The sequence below is a fragment of the Takifugu rubripes genome, chromosome 7 (genome assembly GCF_901000725.2).
Source record: "Takifugu rubripes chromosome 7, fTakRub1.2, whole genome shotgun sequence".
NCBI lineage: Eukaryota > Metazoa > Chordata > Actinopteri > Tetraodontiformes > Tetraodontidae > Takifugu > Takifugu rubripes.
The window spans coordinates 14,896,251-14,912,163 of record NC_042291.1 but is presented as its reverse complement, the minus strand read 5'-3'; the positions used below and the strand labels follow the sequence as shown (position 1 = coordinate 14,912,163).

Genomic DNA, 15,913 nt, shown 5'->3' with positions numbered 1-15,913 from the left:
GAGGAACTTCACGCTGTTAGAAAGAGAAATAAATTCTTAGCACCATTGTTTTATTTTATTTATAGCACCGTTTATTTCATTTTAAAAGAGTTTATTCATTGATATTGTCGTAGAGATGCGTTCATGCTAAGTTGTATGTATATATTTTTTAATTGACCACATTTGTAGGTTCCGTTCGTATATATAAATAATCTAAAATAAGGTTTATTAAAAATATGTTAATAAAAATTTAAAAAAATGTTTTCCATCCCAGTATTGACACGCTTTGCCGCAGTCAGGCTGCAGGACAGGTGGAACGGGCCAAACAGGTGCGCAGGTGTCAAGTTTCAGTCTCGCTCGGTGACTTCATGAGGAGAATCTAAAAACCCGAAGTCTGTTTGACCACGTTTCAACTCTCCATACCCTGAAAAAACTAGATGAAATGGTAAGTACATGCAAACATGTTCCGTGTCCTGCTTTATTTCTCTCTTTGTGGGTATTTTCCTTTTTGAACATGTAGAAACGTACTGCAGGTGCGGCACCTTGGTTCAGACGGAAGACAGCAGCCACTCTTACACCTAGTGTGCTGCTTTGAATCTCACTGGTCCTATCTGATCACTTCCTTTCATGTGCAGCCATGGCGACTAAATACGACGGCCTGTCCCACTGTAAGCTGGCTCTGGTGTTTGCTGTGCTGATGGACCTGCTGGGGGTCATATCCCTGCTGCTGGGAGTCTTTGCCCCCCTGGAGATCCAAGGCCAGGACTTTGGAGATCTGTTGGTGTACTCAGGAGCCCTTCTGGTGCTCCTGTCCTTGGCAGGCTGGGTGATGTGGTACAGCGGTAACATCGAGGGTCTGACCTCCAGAAAGGAGTTGGGGGGAACGGTGGGTAATGCCGTGGACCGGCTTGCCCGCTCCCTGAGCCGCCGGATACGCGTCCCCAGGACTCACAGCAGCCCGACATAGATGGCAGGTCTCGATGAAAACAGCAAATAACTTGTTGAAAGACAGAGGACAACAGCCTGGGGGGAGGTGGGGGGTGATGGGGGGGTGTAAGCTGTCATTCTCTTCATAAACAGTAATTCTGACGTGACCTCGCTCAAAAAGCATGACTGAAATGTTGTTTTCTTAAAGAGACAAAACGTGAACACAACGCTGTGTTTTATTAGGTTGCAGTAATACGATTTCACTACAAGTTGAAAACACCTTTAACAGTAAATCACATTGGCACAAGGTTGAATCACAACTCGTGTTTAAAGTACATTTGAAAGAAAAAAAAATACTGATGTGCAATGAGTTCAACTTGTGTGCACAAGCTTGTATTTACACCCATGTAATTCAGAGAATACTGGACATAACCTCTCCTTATTTCACAAAAAGAATTGATTAAAAAAATAAATGATTGAGGAAATAAATAACATCTTGAAGGAAGCAGTGAAGGCGTTTATTTCATTCCCTGTCAAACGTGTAATTATCTGTAACAACAGTGTTTCTGAGGACGATTAAAATGAGCGAAAACCTAGAAAAAATTCAACGGGACGAGCAGAAAAAAGAGCGATTGTCTTCAAGGTCGAGAAAAGACATCAGTAGACTCCAGTTAATCAATGTGTACAGTTCCAAGAAAACAATTAACTTTAACTTTAGAATCATGGCAGAAAGAGCCGTAACCACTTTGGTAGAAAATGAGAAAACTAAGATATGACTAATGCAACATAAGACCAACCTTGAAAATCAACTGAATTACATATAATAGATCCACAATCAGGCGTTATGGATTCCTACTCTGACTTGGGTAAACATTTCATTTGGTGTTGAAGACCCCGACGTTGTCCCAGGTGTTCAGCTCATCTCTGCTCCACCTTTACCTCATCTGAGGAGGGGTCAGAGGGCACAGCTGGGCACGGCGGCGGACGGGTTCCGCCAGATGATCATGTGACTGCGTTCAAAGCGCTGAGGGGTAATTTGGGATAAATCGGACGATCCGTCGTTCGCGTCATCGCCTGGAAGCGTTGGTAGAACTTCAGAATTGGACAAACCGAGCCGAGTGAATGGTTGCTGGCCCTTAACTCACCGATCCGGAAGTTGATGTAGCCCTCTCCTCCGCTGAGAATGAGCTGAGACGGAGTGAGAGCGCTGCTGCCAGGAGAGGTGATTAAGCAATCTGTGGAGCAAACAGGATTATTCAAGTCAATCATTACATCAGAGGCACCTAATTGAATTAACAAGTGCATATATGTTTAGAATCTCTGAAGCCAACTCTTACCGGGAGCAGCAATGATGAACCTGACAGCTTGCCTGTGTCCATGGTAACACAGCTGGGCGGATCCAGCAGAACAGTACGGAATGGAAACCTCCTCTGAGGCTAAAGATGAATTAAGATCATCACTATGGTGACTACTGATCAGAGCAACCTTCATACGGGAGGAAACCCGCCCGCACGCCGGACTAGATGTAGCTTACTTATGGATAATGGGATGGAGAACAGGGCGCCCCCTCCAGTCCCCACCCACAGACGGCCAGAGATGACTGCGAGAGAAGAGATCTGCAGAGGTGACAGTTCCAGGAAGCCTGGGCCTACGGAGAGAGACGAAGCACGTGCAGTTCTTCTTCAATTTTGGGACAAATATTACCTATTTTTGAACTTTGGTTTGCAACGAATGAAAATACATTGAGATCATTTTAGCACCTAATGCCTTGGTGACCAAAGTACTGAGATCCAGTTCCTGCAGCGGCCTTCCTGTAGACCAGTCAAACAGTCTGAGCACCGGGTCAAGTCGACAGGACGCCCAGACGCCGCTCCCAGCGGCGCACAGGAACCGAACCTGCTGCTCGCCGCGCTCAGAGACTGTGAACGTTTGCTGTGAGGTGAGAAAAACGATCCGAGACAGGTAACCTACGAGGCCAGCGTCACACACGTTTTGAGCGATTCTGTTCCTTTGTTTGATGGTTGGGTTTACCTGAGTCGTCTTGCTGTCCAGGTCGACCACGTGGACTTTGTTCCAATATCCCACCCACAGACGGCTGCTTTTGAAGAGACAGCAGCGAATCGGCTGCACGGTGTACGATCCAAGAGACATCGCCAAGTGTGACTGTAGGTTCCAGCCAGCTGTCAATCACAAAGGCACAAAAGATTCACATATTGTGCAGTTTGGAAGTTTTTTGACCCGCATTATGCTGCGACCTTATAATAAAGAAAAAGAATCAATACAATATTCTCCCATCGATCCGCCCTCAGTGCCCCAGAACGACAAATTCAAAACATAAAATCTATTTATAAATGTGTTTATAAGGAAACATCCCTGCAACCAATTGAGGATTGAGGCCAGAAGGTTTAATCGCGGTTTGATAAGACCACAGAATCTTGTGTGTCTCAGTCAGGGTAAGGTTAGGGTTCGAGTCTGGGCGACACTTTTAAACTCTAGGATGATCAAGAGAGCTAAAGCATCATAGCAAAGGGTCTGAAAACCAAAAATCAACATTTCTATCAGAGTACTTTATTGATCCCTGTAGGGTCCATTAGGGAAATTAGCATCTCCAAAAAAACGTACAGCACTATAAAAAATTACCCACCACCATTACACACCATAAAAACCTATTAAAGATAATAAAAATAGAGTAAAATAAGAAATAAAATAGAATAAATTAAAAAATAGAATATAAATATAAAATATTAAACTACAAAAATGTAAATAAATGAACTGAATGAATGGATGGATGAATGAATTAATGAAAAAAAGTTTCTAAAAGTCGGTTTTGACTTTTCAACATAAGGCTGCAACATAACACGTTTAAGGGTGTAAATACTTTCACCGTATATAAGCGGAGAACCAGCTGTCAAACACATTTGTAGAAGAGGAAACCGTCACCTGAACTGTGTTTGAAAAACACCAGCGTCCCATCAGCTAAACCAGCGACGACCTGACCCTGAGAATATCTGCAGGAATGAGCCAACAGGAGATCAGCTTAAACACAAAGACTTGGGTTTCACATCAAAACAGACGTAAACGCTGAAATAAAAACCTACGACTTCAACTCACACGAGCGAATAAACACCTTCAGGGAAAGAAACGGACTGCAGACAGTTTTTTCTTCCAGCCGAAGCCGAGTGCACCAGTACGCTGCAAGAGGAGACAACAGAGGACGTGTCAAAGAGGAGTTCCGACAGAGCCGTGAAGTGACCCGTTCATTGGAAAGGCGCTACCTTCCTTCCTGAGTTCCGATCCACACAGTTCCTGCAGTGTTACCTGACCCAAAAAAAAAAAACATTCCAGATGTTTCTCCTAAACAATGACTATGGAAGATCCAGAGAGCAGCGGAATACAGCGGCACTGACCTACTGGAGGCACAGCACAGATGCAGAGAGCTGGAGCTGTTGGAGGGAGGCTGAACTGGTCCAGTACTGCGTTGGACCGTGCCGGATCGATCACCGTGATGCTGCTGTTGCAGGCGGGGCCGGAGACCACCCACACGGAACACTGAGAGGGGAGCACAGGTGTGCAGGGAGGAAAGGCAAGTGGAGTGAAACCACGACCAGATGACAGGAAAAGGCCGGGAACGGCGGCGGACTCACTGTGCTCTCGCCGGAGATCTCAGGTGGGACCGCGACGGCACAGTTCAGCTGCAGAAAATCAAAAGCATATCAGAATTCCCCCGTGACTGATCCAAAAGAGGGACGGCACGGCGGGGTCAGCGTGCGGCACCTTTGCTGTCGAGTCTCTGTGATCCAGCAGCCTGAGCTGCACCAGGACCGGTACGTCTTTATGGGCTGGGACAGCTTCAGAGGACTCCTGCAACAATGAGGCGTAGTCAGGATGGGCGGAGTTTTAACCATCGGAGCTCAAAGTCAGATAACGGCAGTGCTGCGAATCAGTTACAGTCTCCACTTTTGATATACGATTGTACTTCATTGGTGTTGGCCAGCGGGGTGCTCCAGCCGTGCATCTGCTGTTTCCCAAGGGATCCCCAAATGTGCGAGCGGATGTCACGGTACAGCTCTCTCCTCCTGATGCGAGGGGAGAGAGCAGCGGCGGGAGCAGATCTAGAGGGAGTGGGGGGGGGGGGGATCAGCTCCACTCGGACTTTCAGGATTATTTCATTTTGTTGCGCGCGCGGCCACGGGCTGGGACTTACTCAGCGTGGGTTTGGGTGACAGCTGGCACTTGTGGGGGGCCTAAAGAGGATAGATTAAACGATGCGGTGCTTGATGGGGGAAATGAAGGAGCGGGTGGGGGAATAAGGGGCTCCTTGCTTAGACCAAAGAAGAGGTTAAACCTTTGAACATACATTAAATATACATTAGGGATAACATGTAAACCTCATCTGAAACATGTGACAAACACAGGCGACACAATAACTGAAGTTTAACACTTACTTCTTCCAAACGCTTAATCTCCTGTCCTCAGTTAGTCTCACCACCTTTGTGGCTCTATAAAAAGAATAAGTCAGTTAAAGAAACTTGAAAGCGATGATAAATGAGCAGCCACCTGAGCATCTCGCTGTGTCTCAACGCCTCCTGCAGCTCAAACAGTCGCTGTTTGTACTGGTTCTTTTCCATGACCACACGAGCCATTTCCGAACGGGAGAAGGAACCCGCGGAGGTGGCCCCCAAGCTCTGGATTGAGAGATACCAAATTGAATAAAAGTCCCGATGCACTTCTCTGGAAGGATCGAATCTGTCTTCTTACATCAGGATCCTCAGGTTGGCAAGATTCCAGTTCTGTCTGAAGTCTGGAGAGATATTGCATAGAAATGTTTATTTTTAATCAGAAGTGTCATTTAGAAGAAGAAGGGAACGAACAGAAATAAATATATTTCAGACCTCTTGGTTTCCTCTTCCTTCTCCTTAATCCGTCCTTCTAATCTAGAAACACTTTCCTGTAGAGAGGACACTTCTAGTCGAAGGGTAAACCGGTCGTCCGTTAGCTCCACCACCCGCCATATCAAGGTCTTACGCGCAGTGTCAACTAACTCACTGAACCATAGAAAAGGAGAAAGAACGGATGATTGTCTCATTTCTTATTACGGTTCAAAAGACAGTGAGAAATAAATAAGTTTGAAATCTTTTTGGAAAGTCCCCTGAACACAGTCTAAAGAGGACTCACAAGGTGGTTCTCAGTTCCTCATACTGAGCCAGGATCTCCTCAAACTGGTCTGTGCTGCCTGCAGAGAGCAAAGCAGACAAACGTCCATACAGGAAAATTCAAACCAAACTGCTCTGGCCGTTATTTTGATATTTCACATCTGAGGAAATGTCGACAGAGAACGGTTCACTATTTATCAGAAGCCTTTCGCACCGAGGAAACACACATCCCACAACTCTGCTATGACATAAAGGGGTTAGGGGTTTACCTCTGACCCTGGCCCCTCGGTCGACGCTCTCCACGAAGTCGTGACTCAGCTCCGACAGCTCAGAGAACACAGAGTCAGTGTTGCGCTGCTCCAGCTCCAGGTCGCCCTCTTCCTCATCCTCTTCATCTTCTTGCCTCTCCCCTTCCTGCTCTCCGTCTTTCTTGTGTTTCTCTTCTCTTTCCTCCTCCTTCTCCACGTCCCCGATCTCATCCTTCCAGCTGGGATCCAGCTCTCCTCTGCCCGGTTCTTTAGCGTTCGCTCTGGAGACGGGTGTGCTGAGGGTAAAAGGGTGAGAGATGTGAGAATATGATGGATAAGATGTGTTTTCCTTTTAATGTCACAGAAACTAGCTTATTGGCTCATACCTTGAATCCATATAGCCTTCAAGCTCCGGGGTGGAGCTTATAATTTCTTGAATAAAGTGATTAGAGACGGGATCCATAAAGTCGTTTCTCTTTTCCCCGTTGGCTGATACGCCATCAAATCCAGATGGGAGAGAATTTGAATGAGGCCTTTTAATTATCTGTGGAGAAAATGAGCAAACTACTAGTCAAATCTGCAGTTCATCAGCAAATTCTTTCACCATAAATTCAGACGAGACTTTACATGTGCACCGGATGCAGGTAAGACTTGGTTTGATGTGAATTCAACATGCTTGGGCCTCATGGGTGTCCTACATTCAACATGGAGACATGCCAGAATCAGTATGTATACTTTTCTTTTTTTAAAACAAACTTGTTCTACCAAGTGAATATTGCGATTTGTCAGAGTTCTGCAGAAATATGCAGTTTATATATATTTAAGTGTTGATTAAAACACAGCAACTTGTAAATATAGTTGTCGATACAGTGTAACCTCCAATTTAAGGCAAAATAAAAGTGCTGAAATGAAACCACCTCAAAGATGAATCTCTTTCAGAGTCCTTTTTCTTGTCCAAAAGCTCCTGATACAGGTGTGACAACTAAAGGAGAGGCCAAAAGTGATATGCAACAGGCACAATTCTAACAAATACTATATCATGATATGAGTTTTACGTTGGAACGGGTGTCTGACCTTGTTGTGAGTGTGCCTCAGGGAGCTCAGCTCTTTACTCAGACTGGCCCTCTGCTCCTCCAAGGCCACCACTGGAAGAAAACAGAGCGTGCAGCTACAGATTGTAAAAGCAGCTTTACAAATAAAAAAAGCATCATTTAATGCAGAGCAAAGCCTTAGTAAATGTGACACTTAAGCTATTAGGGCTGATATACTCACGCTGATCAGCCTGTTGTCTTGCCTTCTTCTCCAGTTCCTTCTCTCGCTGCCGTCTCTCCTTTTCCCTCCCCTTCACCGTTCTCCTCTCCTGTTCAATTTGATCATCCAGCTCCAGATATTTCTAAGACAACAGGAAGAAAAAGGGTTTTTTGCGCAGTTGATGAGCTTTCATAATCATGGATGAAAGAATTCCTTATGACAGCAGAGCCAAAACGTCCTCCCTTCCCACCTCCTGACATTCTTTCCGGAGAGTTCTTTCTGCCTGGTACCTCTCCAACAGATGTTCTCGCTCACTTCTCTCCCGCTCCACCTCCACCTCCTTGTCCCTCAGCTGGGTTTTGCACCTGGCCAGCCCCTCCAGCACCCACACAAATATGGGTACCACTGACTCCACGGCACCCTCGCCGTGCGTCTGGATGAGAGCCTGTGAGCGGACGAAGCAGCGGAATGAGACGGATGCTAGGAAATAACAATAGTGGAATGAGTTACTTACCTGTAACTCTGTATACAGCTTTCCTGCTTCTTCACTCACAATGTTTGGGTCCATCTCTACCTCTCCTGTTCCCGTCAGAACATTCTCACCGTATTCCATTGTCCAGTTATTTTATCTGCTCTATGAGAGAGTTGAAGTGATTTCTCTGCATCAAAGCATCTGGATTTCTACAAATCATGAATCCAACACTTTTTCCAACTAATACAACTAGTTCGTCTAGTTTTCTGACATGTCTGCGAATATTGGCACCACCCACAGTCCACAGACTAAATCTTCCTTTAATCTGAGCATTTTAAACAGTCCTCAGCTGGCCATTTGTGTGTTTTGTCATTGTTTGATGGTGCAAAATCCTGTAGACGAGAGAGAAAAGTACATTAAAATTATGGATATATTTTTTCTTCTGTCAAATGTGTGAAATGTCTTTTCTATTCCAAACACTAAATGAACCAGTTGCTTTAGGCTGCATCAGTACAGCCTGAGAACAAAACACAGATAAACATGGATGCATTTCCCAGATTGTTTCTCCCTTAACAGTTGGAGAAAAGCAGCCGATTATCCCGTTTGGGTACCACCAAAGAATGCCATTTTAATTCTGCTGTTTGTTAAAGTAGTCTAGTACAAATATCTCATATCTAGTCATTAAGCTGTTTAAAAAGAAAAATCAGATTAAGTGACAATGCATAAATCTATAAGTTACAGTCTACACCCCCAGGAAACTAACACTACATTTTAATAATGATGTGCTATAGCTCCAAACCTGTGCATGTTTGACTTGAATGTCTATGGACTACAAATATATACATTTGCAATGCAGACAGAAAGCCAAAGTAGAAGCATATAGTGCTGAATATTGACACTTTAGATCAAGTTGAACAAATGGCCCCACATTGCCCCAAAACAATAGCAGATAATCGGTGCAAAGTACAAGCGCACTCGCACAACAACCTAAAGACTGCAGCATGTTACGTGCATCTATTAAAACACTCACTCGGCTTATTTTCTATAGATAAAACACGAACCTTCGACAACGTCAAGCTTGACCGACCTACTGTATAAATTAGTAACATGACTGACAGTGGACACCTTGTGTTCTCTGACAGCAAGTTCACAAAGTTACAGCCAAAACTCACCGAAAACGAGCCGAGTCCTGGCTTTGTCAAACACTGCGGTTAAACACAACGAAGGTCCATCCTGTCATTTTCACTCCTTTGACGTAAATGCTCCAAATTCCTGTCTTTTCCCCCCCTTCGGAAGGGATATCGTTTACACAGAAACAAGTTTCGAGGGGGCGTGGTTTAGATTTGACGAACCCGGAGTCTGGCGAATCAGAGCGCTGCATCCGTCGCAGGTAACCAATAGGAGAGGAGAAGGCGGGACTTTGGAGTTTTGTTTTCACTCAAGACGAAAAAAGTTTCCTGAAACTTGAGTGATGACACGTGACCAGTGAAGTGGCGGTCAGGTGACCCGAGAAATACCTGAATTAAATGTAATAAACCAGAGTTCGCACGCTTTTATGAAATAAGGCAAAAGTAGGTGCAGGTTTTTAAACTTTTAAAGCCTTTAAGCCAAGGCGCGAGCTGTCCTTTACCCTATTATTGTGTTTCTGTTTCATGCTTATTTTTGATGTATTTGATTTTACATTATTGTCCATCTGTGCAGCACTTTGAAAAGCTTCTGCTGTTAGAAATACGCAAAAAATAAAGTAGAGAGGACTTGTGTTGTTGTTCATCTGTCAACTTAAGAATATTAATGCCATTGTTGAATAGAAGAATGATTTATGATCCTTATACCGCCCTTTACTTTTAGTATTAATAGTATTAACGTAATTAGATGGGAGGTGTGAAGGCGCACAGGATGTTCCGAAGGGAAACCGGATAACGTTCGGTATTGCCACCAGCAGGGGGCGGTATTACCGTGTATCCGGTTCTTTAATAATTTCTTCCAAATTCTTTTAGGTTCTTGTCTGTTCTGAACCAGCGTTTTCCCTAAAACAGCTCGCGTAAAACTATGCTTTTCGTTTATTGGTGTTAGATTAGATTTTACATTTAAACATGTGCCATGCACACTTGTCACCACCCGGAGAATAAACAAAGACCTGGCTGCATCGAATGTACTTTATTTTATTTTACAAGATTCATCAGAACAGCTCGCATTCTTAAATGTCCATCCCGCCAAGCCCTTAATCTTTATTTTGCAGAAGCAATTTTTTACAAGCGTGAACAAAATGCTTATTTACCAGTTGACTCCAAGTCAAGTGGCTCAGTGTGCACTAACCTGTGGGAACGGTTAGTGCACACTGGTCAGGTGGGTTTCTCTTATTCACACAGTGACCTTTTTGACCACCCTGCCGCGCTCCACCAGAATCTCTTTCCCGTCTTCGCTTTCCTCTCGTCTCATCGCTCTTTTCTTCCTGGTCAGGAGGTAAAACGCCACCACACTTCCCACCACCACGAGGCTGAGGGCCAGAATCACCAGCCCCAGTCCCAGCAAATGAGACGTGCTCCCTTTAGACTGGCTCAGCTGGTCCCACAGTCCCACGGCGATGCAGCTGAAGCCGATGAGAGTCGACCAGAACGCAAACGCCAGCATGCAGGATCCACAGGACAGCTCGGTGCCCCCGGTCACCACGGTGACGCCTGCCACTGAGACGATCCCCTGGGGTAAGACCACCACCTCAGACCTGGGGTCATACCTGACGGATGGGGCGGCGTCTTCTAGAGCGGAGGGATCGAGCTGCTCCAGCTCGGTTGGCATGGTTGGTTCCGGCTCCTTTCGCGGATCAACTGCTTCGTTTTCACTCCTGCATCAAAAATGTTGACGATGTTGTGATGAAATTGACCCTTTGTGTCAGACTTTTGTTTAGATTAGACAAACTCAAACAAGAGAACCTAATTAGCACAAGTTTGCATCATGTACACAAGTGCTTTGGGTTTACTGCAATTTAGAATTGACCTAATGATAAATAAGGAGTAAATAATTAAACGGTCAGCTTCAGCTTTCAGTAACGTGTAAAACTTTGAATATGTGTACATGATGTTGATTGTTTCCCTCTGATCAGACGACCCGATATCAGCAAATACGCCGCTTTTAGTTTGGAGACGATAAATAAAACCGAGTCTTCATCAAGTTCTGTAAAATATGCTGATTGTTAACTGTTAAAATGTGTAAGAATTAGTGTCGCTTACCTCAGAAACTTAGAGAAGATGCTGAGAGCTGAGTCCAATGCACCAATTTTGTAAATTCATGACCTTAATGTTGCTTTTTTCCCTCCCAGGTATTGTTGTGTATTCAGTAAAAACCCAAAAAGGGACGTTCTCCCTGGGCAGTGGGTGAAGAAATGGCAGCAGGGCGCTCCGCTGGCATTACTTATCATCTATGCTGACACAATTGTAAAGACTCTTGCCATTGTTTGTTTGTTCCCCCCTTCCTATGTGTTCAGTAGGAAACCCTTGTCTGTCATTAAGCGTCATTAGAGCCCATTAGCAGATATTTATCTTGGAACAACTCCCTTCCTTTTCTCCTCTCTTCCAGACTTCAGATTAGAGTCGGGTCCCAGCAGGGCATTGTTTGGGCCCAGAATGGAGTGGGGTTTTTAAAAAAATAAATAAATAAAGACATTTTAACCACCCTTGTTTTTCCCTCTCATCTGTGAAGCCTCTGAGCATGTGTTGGACTGAGAGTTTGATTTGTTACCCTGTTATTAAACCATTCATAGGGAAGAAGCCTGGGCGGCCACGATGACACGCACGAGTCTCTCCGTGCTGACGTTGAGCTGACCTGTGGATTAAAGCTGGAACGCAGGTGAAGTCTGTTAACAGGCTGTACCGCCAACGCGCCAACTGGCGTGACGACAGTGGCGGTGGCGGATATTCTTGGACGTGTTGATCACTCTTGTTGGCTAACTTTCACCATCTTCATTTCTGCATATTGTACGTCGATCCGCACAAAAGGGGATTATAATCAGGGTGAAGCCTCTCGGCAGTTGCTTTTGGATGCTGGGAGCCTGATTATGTCTGAACCTTAGCTACTGCACATGCTATAAGGCATATAAGAGCCCAAAAAAAGGTACGCTATAATTACAAATCTTTACTAGTTCAGGCCTGATCGGGTTTGTAGAGTGGAGGTCAGAAGGCAGAGATCATGGCTTTATGGTGTAGGCGGAGAGGGGAGGTAATTCTGCTGGCTCTGCCACTCATGGGATGATGATGCTAATTGGCTAAGTGTTGGATTGGGTGGTATGGGGCAGTGCAGGGCATTAGTAATCCAATAATTGGACTCAGAGAGCAGATTTATGGAGCATAGAAAATCCTGCGGGGAAACGGAATGAATTTTAAAAGCCGCAGCGGAATAAAGACATGAAAGAACCGAGCCCGACCTCCTGCTGGGTCCAAGAACACGGGGACATTTGTCACAGGCCAGAAAAGGGCTGGTTTTAACAGAGAAATGTTTAAATGACCTCATATATATAGGACAGGATAACTGTCACGTACAGAAAAGGCTGGCAGTGACGTATAAGTGGGAAGGTGGGAAGGTGTGGGGGTGGGGGGGTGGACAGATGGTAGTCTGGATGGTGGATAAACCCACCGAATGGGCTCTGGGTGAAGAGCCTGACCCCTGTTTGAAAACCCGACTGAGTCCACAGTTACAAAGACTGTGAGAACACGTTTGTCAATCTGAAATGAACAAATACGATCGGTTTACGTTAAAGCGGTTCTGTGTTATTTAAACACCCACGAAACAGGCAGAACTGCGCCTCAGTCAACTTATTTCACAACACAAACACCTCTGTTATCCAGATGGACAGTAGCATATTTATCCAACAAAATCAGAAATTTCCCAGCGAGAGTTTTGAAGATCCAGGACGGCTCTTTCCTGACCTTTTGACATCAGGAGCTGGGGGAGGAAATTAGAACCCTGGAGTTCATTTTGGTCAAGAGCTCAGCCACCTTAAATCCCGCATTAGCAGAATTAACCCAGTCTACCACTGGGAAGGAGGGTTTCCCCAAGCATTCATTTCGCACTTCTTCAGTCTTCAGAGAGACACGGAATTCTCCAGCCAGCCCAGGTAAGAGATCCCCAATTGTCCCATTATTCCCACGAAGCCGTTTCCGATCAAAAGCCACCAAAGCGGACGGCTTTCAGAGGTTTATCGCAATGTCCTTCGCAGGGTTCTACAGTCACAGCCGACGCAGACGGGCGACCTCCAGGTGAGCTACAGGTGGCACGGCGCAGGGGCAAATCTGGTGGCAAAACATTTGCCGGCGAGTTTGTGAGAATTGAGACGTTTTAGACACGGAAAGCATCCGCCATGGGGAATACCACCAGCAGCGCGCTATCAAAGGAGATCCTGGACGACCTGAAGCTCACCACCATTTTCACCGAGACCGAGATCTGCCAGTGGTACGAGAACTTCCAGAAGCAGTGCCCGACGGGGCGCATCACTCCCGAAGAGTTCGAGCAGATCTACACCCGCTTCTTCCCCGAAAGCGACGCGGCGAGCTACGCGCGGCACGTGTTCCGCTCTTTCGACACCAACGACGACGGAACGTTGGACTTCAAGGAGTACATCATTGCGCTGCACATGACGTCCACGGGGAAGACCACCAGGAAACTGGAGTGGGCCTTCTCGCTGTTCGACGTGGACAAGAACGGCTACATCAGCAAGACAGAGGTGACGGAGATCTGCCAGGTGAGGATACCTGTGAGGGATTGTGTGTGGGGGGGGGGGGCGGTTCTCGTGGAAAGAAGCACTTTTTTATGTTCTCCACTCATGTTTCAGACTTCTGCTTTGATGCACTTTGAATTCCATCGCTTACGGTCCTTAGGGAAAGTTTTATTCTTGGTCACCAAAGCTGCAAAAGAAAAGACAATAAGAGGATTACTTGACAGCCTGACGCAATAGTGCCGCAGAAAAACCCGATTTTAGCATTTCAATGCGTAGGTTTTTCCTTTTTCGACCAATTGATTTGATCCTTTTTTGATGAATCGCTTTGAGAGTTCCTCTGGGGGTTCTAAATGAATGTTTTTGTCCATTTTGTTGTCCACGTCATGTGAATTTTATGTACTGGAGAGACCACCTTTCTTCTCAAAATGCAAAGGTGGAGGCACGGCCCTTTTTAGCCGGCCCATTTGGGCCTCAAACTCTTGGTAATCCATGTTATTACAGGTTTAGCACTCCAATAAGCCCAGTCCCACTCTTAAGTAGGGCCTGTCCATAGAGAGACTTCCCAGCATGCCTCAGTCGAATTCGGCAACTTTGACTCTTGACACTTTCAGTTTATTCTAAGTTTATGCTAATGGCTGTGTCAGAGCTGGCGATCATTGTTTTTATGTGGTCAAAACTCAGAGTCTGATGAATGCTGCAAAGTTTAAAGTCAAATGAAATAGAATTGTAAGAGGTTTAGACAGATCAGCTGAGGGATCCAGCTGGCATTGTAATGGGATTTAATTCCTGGCCAGCTGGCCCGGTACCATATGCATCATGTTTACAACCAAAGCACTAAATAGCCACATTCTACAAGTCGAAGGTCCAAAAACTCGCAACAAGGGTTAAAAAAGAGTTTTAATGTTTCGGGGATGTGGTTTGATTTGTGGTTTAAAGTAAGAAGGTGATAATATTTAATGTTCAGCCTGAGTCTGTCGATGAAGGTGTGTTATCATATTTAGTGATTACACTCGTTTGGCAGAGATCAGGTTGATATCTGTACGTGCACGCACACATGTGCACGTCTGTCTTGCTGAAGGATGAAAATGAGGGCGTCAAAACGCAGCCGCGTCTCCACGTTTGGCCCGTGGCTCCAGCCTTGGCGCTAATCCACGTTAATCTAGGTGTCTTAAATGTGGGAGATGAGTGGTTCCTCTCTAAGTGGGACACATTTTAAGACCTGAACCTTAAGTGCACATTCGTCTCCCATCCACTCGGCTCCAACTGGTCCGTTGCAGTCTGAAAAATGACCAACAAGTCCAGGAACTAATGTTCCGCCTTTGACCACATGATCATCACTTAATTGTGCATTTCCACACCAGTGAGGCCTTCAAGGGTAAGAATTTGCCTGGTTTTTCTCGGCTTTTCCTGCGAGGATAACGCTCTATTGAGCCAAACTGCAGCAAATATACACCTCCGAGATTTTTTTTTGAAAAAAGACAAAGGGGAAACGTAGTGATCCACACTTTTTTCACACATTTGTTTGTGTGCTGCTTCTTCCTAGTCTATATTTAAGCTGATCCCTAAGGAGGAGCAAAGCAAGCTCCCGGAGGACGAGAACACGCCCGAGAAGAGAGCCAACAAGCTGTGGGCCTTCTTTGAAAAGAAAGACAACGGTGAGGCAAACACACACATCAATGCATGGCACCATAATCAAAGGCTCCTCCGTGCACGGCGGGCCCGTGTGCTCATCACATGTCTGAGAGGGTGCACGGGTGTAAGCCCTCTGCTACCTCTCCTCAGCAGATGTTCTCATATCCGACGGCCCAGATTATGTTTCACAATCAGCTGTTTGGCTTAATAACAATGCGAGCCATAAAGCCACCTAGTGACAAATCCCCACGTACGCTCGCCTCATGCAAGCTGTCGTGACATGCACGCTGGCGATCCTCGAGTGACTCCCCCCCGGACGCCGCCGTGGCGCGCACCTGCACAAGCCCACCCTCGCCCCCTGTGATTTAACCGTGTCCGATCCATCTCCTTGGTTTGCAGAGCGCCTGGCCGAGGGAGAGTTCATCAAAGGGGTCATCGAGAACGAGAACGCGATGCGCCTCATCCACTACGAGCCGGCTAAACAATAAAGAAACCTCTCTTTTTGTACCTCCCCTCCCACTTTCCCTCTTTAGACTCTTTCCTC

The 15,913-nt window shown here is 45.8% G+C and overlaps 3 protein-coding genes and 1 long non-coding RNA gene across 4 annotated transcripts; 2 read left to right on the top strand and 2 right to left on the bottom strand.

Annotated features, from left to right (window-relative positions):
- LOC101061267 (uncharacterized) lies at positions 1–1,418 on the top strand. Its single transcript, XR_964682.2, has 3 exons — positions 1–133; positions 254–424; positions 615–1,418. It is a non-coding gene; the product is annotated as an uncharacterized lncRNA (long non-coding RNA).
- LOC105416724 (C-Jun-amino-terminal kinase-interacting protein 4) lies at positions 1,125–9,380 on the bottom strand. The gene is made up of 28 exons (XM_011605847.2): positions 9,203–9,380; positions 8,073–8,422; positions 7,809–8,003; positions 7,580–7,700; positions 7,382–7,452; positions 7,225–7,289; positions 6,935–7,001; positions 6,694–6,851; positions 6,329–6,603; positions 6,082–6,139; positions 5,799–5,951; positions 5,665–5,707; positions 5,464–5,591; positions 5,352–5,405; positions 5,111–5,251; positions 4,883–5,018; positions 4,681–4,767; positions 4,551–4,598; positions 4,314–4,455; positions 4,182–4,224; positions 4,018–4,098; positions 3,847–3,914; positions 2,938–3,086; positions 2,667–2,838; positions 2,441–2,554; positions 2,244–2,342; positions 2,052–2,141; positions 1,125–1,980 (listed from the first exon to the last, which is right to left on the bottom strand). Exons 2-28 carry the CDS (start codon positions 8,169–8,171, stop codon positions 1,862–1,864), a joined length of 2,976 nt encoding a protein of 991 aa, XP_011604149.2. The 5' UTR covers positions 8,172–8,422; positions 9,203–9,380; the 3' UTR covers positions 1,125–1,861.
- A 792-nt stretch (positions 9,381–10,172) lies between these two features.
- LOC105416725 (transmembrane protein 100) lies at positions 10,173–11,692 on the bottom strand. Its single transcript, XM_011605848.2, has 2 exons — positions 11,258–11,692; positions 10,173–10,872 (listed from the first exon to the last, which is right to left on the bottom strand). Exon 2 carries the CDS (start codon positions 10,824–10,826, stop codon positions 10,392–10,394), a length of 435 nt encoding a protein of 144 aa, XP_011604150.2. The 5' UTR covers positions 10,827–10,872; positions 11,258–11,692; the 3' UTR covers positions 10,173–10,391.
- A 1,309-nt stretch (positions 11,693–13,001) lies between these two features.
- rcvrn2 (recoverin 2) lies at positions 13,002–15,911 on the top strand. Its single transcript, XM_003966266.3, has 4 exons — positions 13,002–13,137; positions 13,240–13,761; positions 15,281–15,392; positions 15,769–15,911. Exons 2-4 carry the CDS (start codon positions 13,381–13,383, stop codon positions 15,855–15,857), a joined length of 582 nt encoding a protein of 193 aa, XP_003966315.1. The 5' UTR covers positions 13,002–13,137; positions 13,240–13,380; the 3' UTR covers positions 15,858–15,911.
- Positions 15,912–15,913: the final 2 nt, after the last annotated feature.

Excerpts from the sequence above, each read along its gene's own strand:
- LOC105416724 (XM_011605847.2), bottom strand. The coding sequence starts at position 8,171 with ATGGAATACGGTGAGAATGTTCTGACGGGAACAGGAGAGGTAGAGATG. Across the intron at positions 7,290-7,381 it reads TGAGGCACACTCACAACAAG|TTGTCACACCTGTATCAGGA; the intron begins GTCAGACACCCG and ends CCTCTCCTTTAG. Across the intron at positions 5,592-5,664 it reads GCCAACCTGAGGATCCTGAT|AGCTTGGGGGCCACCTCCGC; the intron begins GTAAGAAGACAG and ends CTCTCAATCCAG.
- LOC105416725 (XM_011605848.2), bottom strand. The coding sequence starts at position 10,826 with ATGCCAACCGAGCTGGAGCAGCTCGATCCCTCCGCTCTAGAAGACGCC.
- rcvrn2 (XM_003966266.3), top strand. The coding sequence starts at position 13,381 with ATGGGGAATACCACCAGCAGCGCGCTATCAAAGGAGATCCTGGACGAC. Across the intron at positions 13,762-15,280 it reads AGGTGACGGAGATCTGCCAG|TCTATATTTAAGCTGATCCC; the intron begins GTGAGGATACCT and ends GCTTCTTCCTAG. Across the intron at positions 15,393-15,768 it reads CTTTGAAAAGAAAGACAACG|AGCGCCTGGCCGAGGGAGAG; the intron begins GTGAGGCAAACA and ends CTTGGTTTGCAG.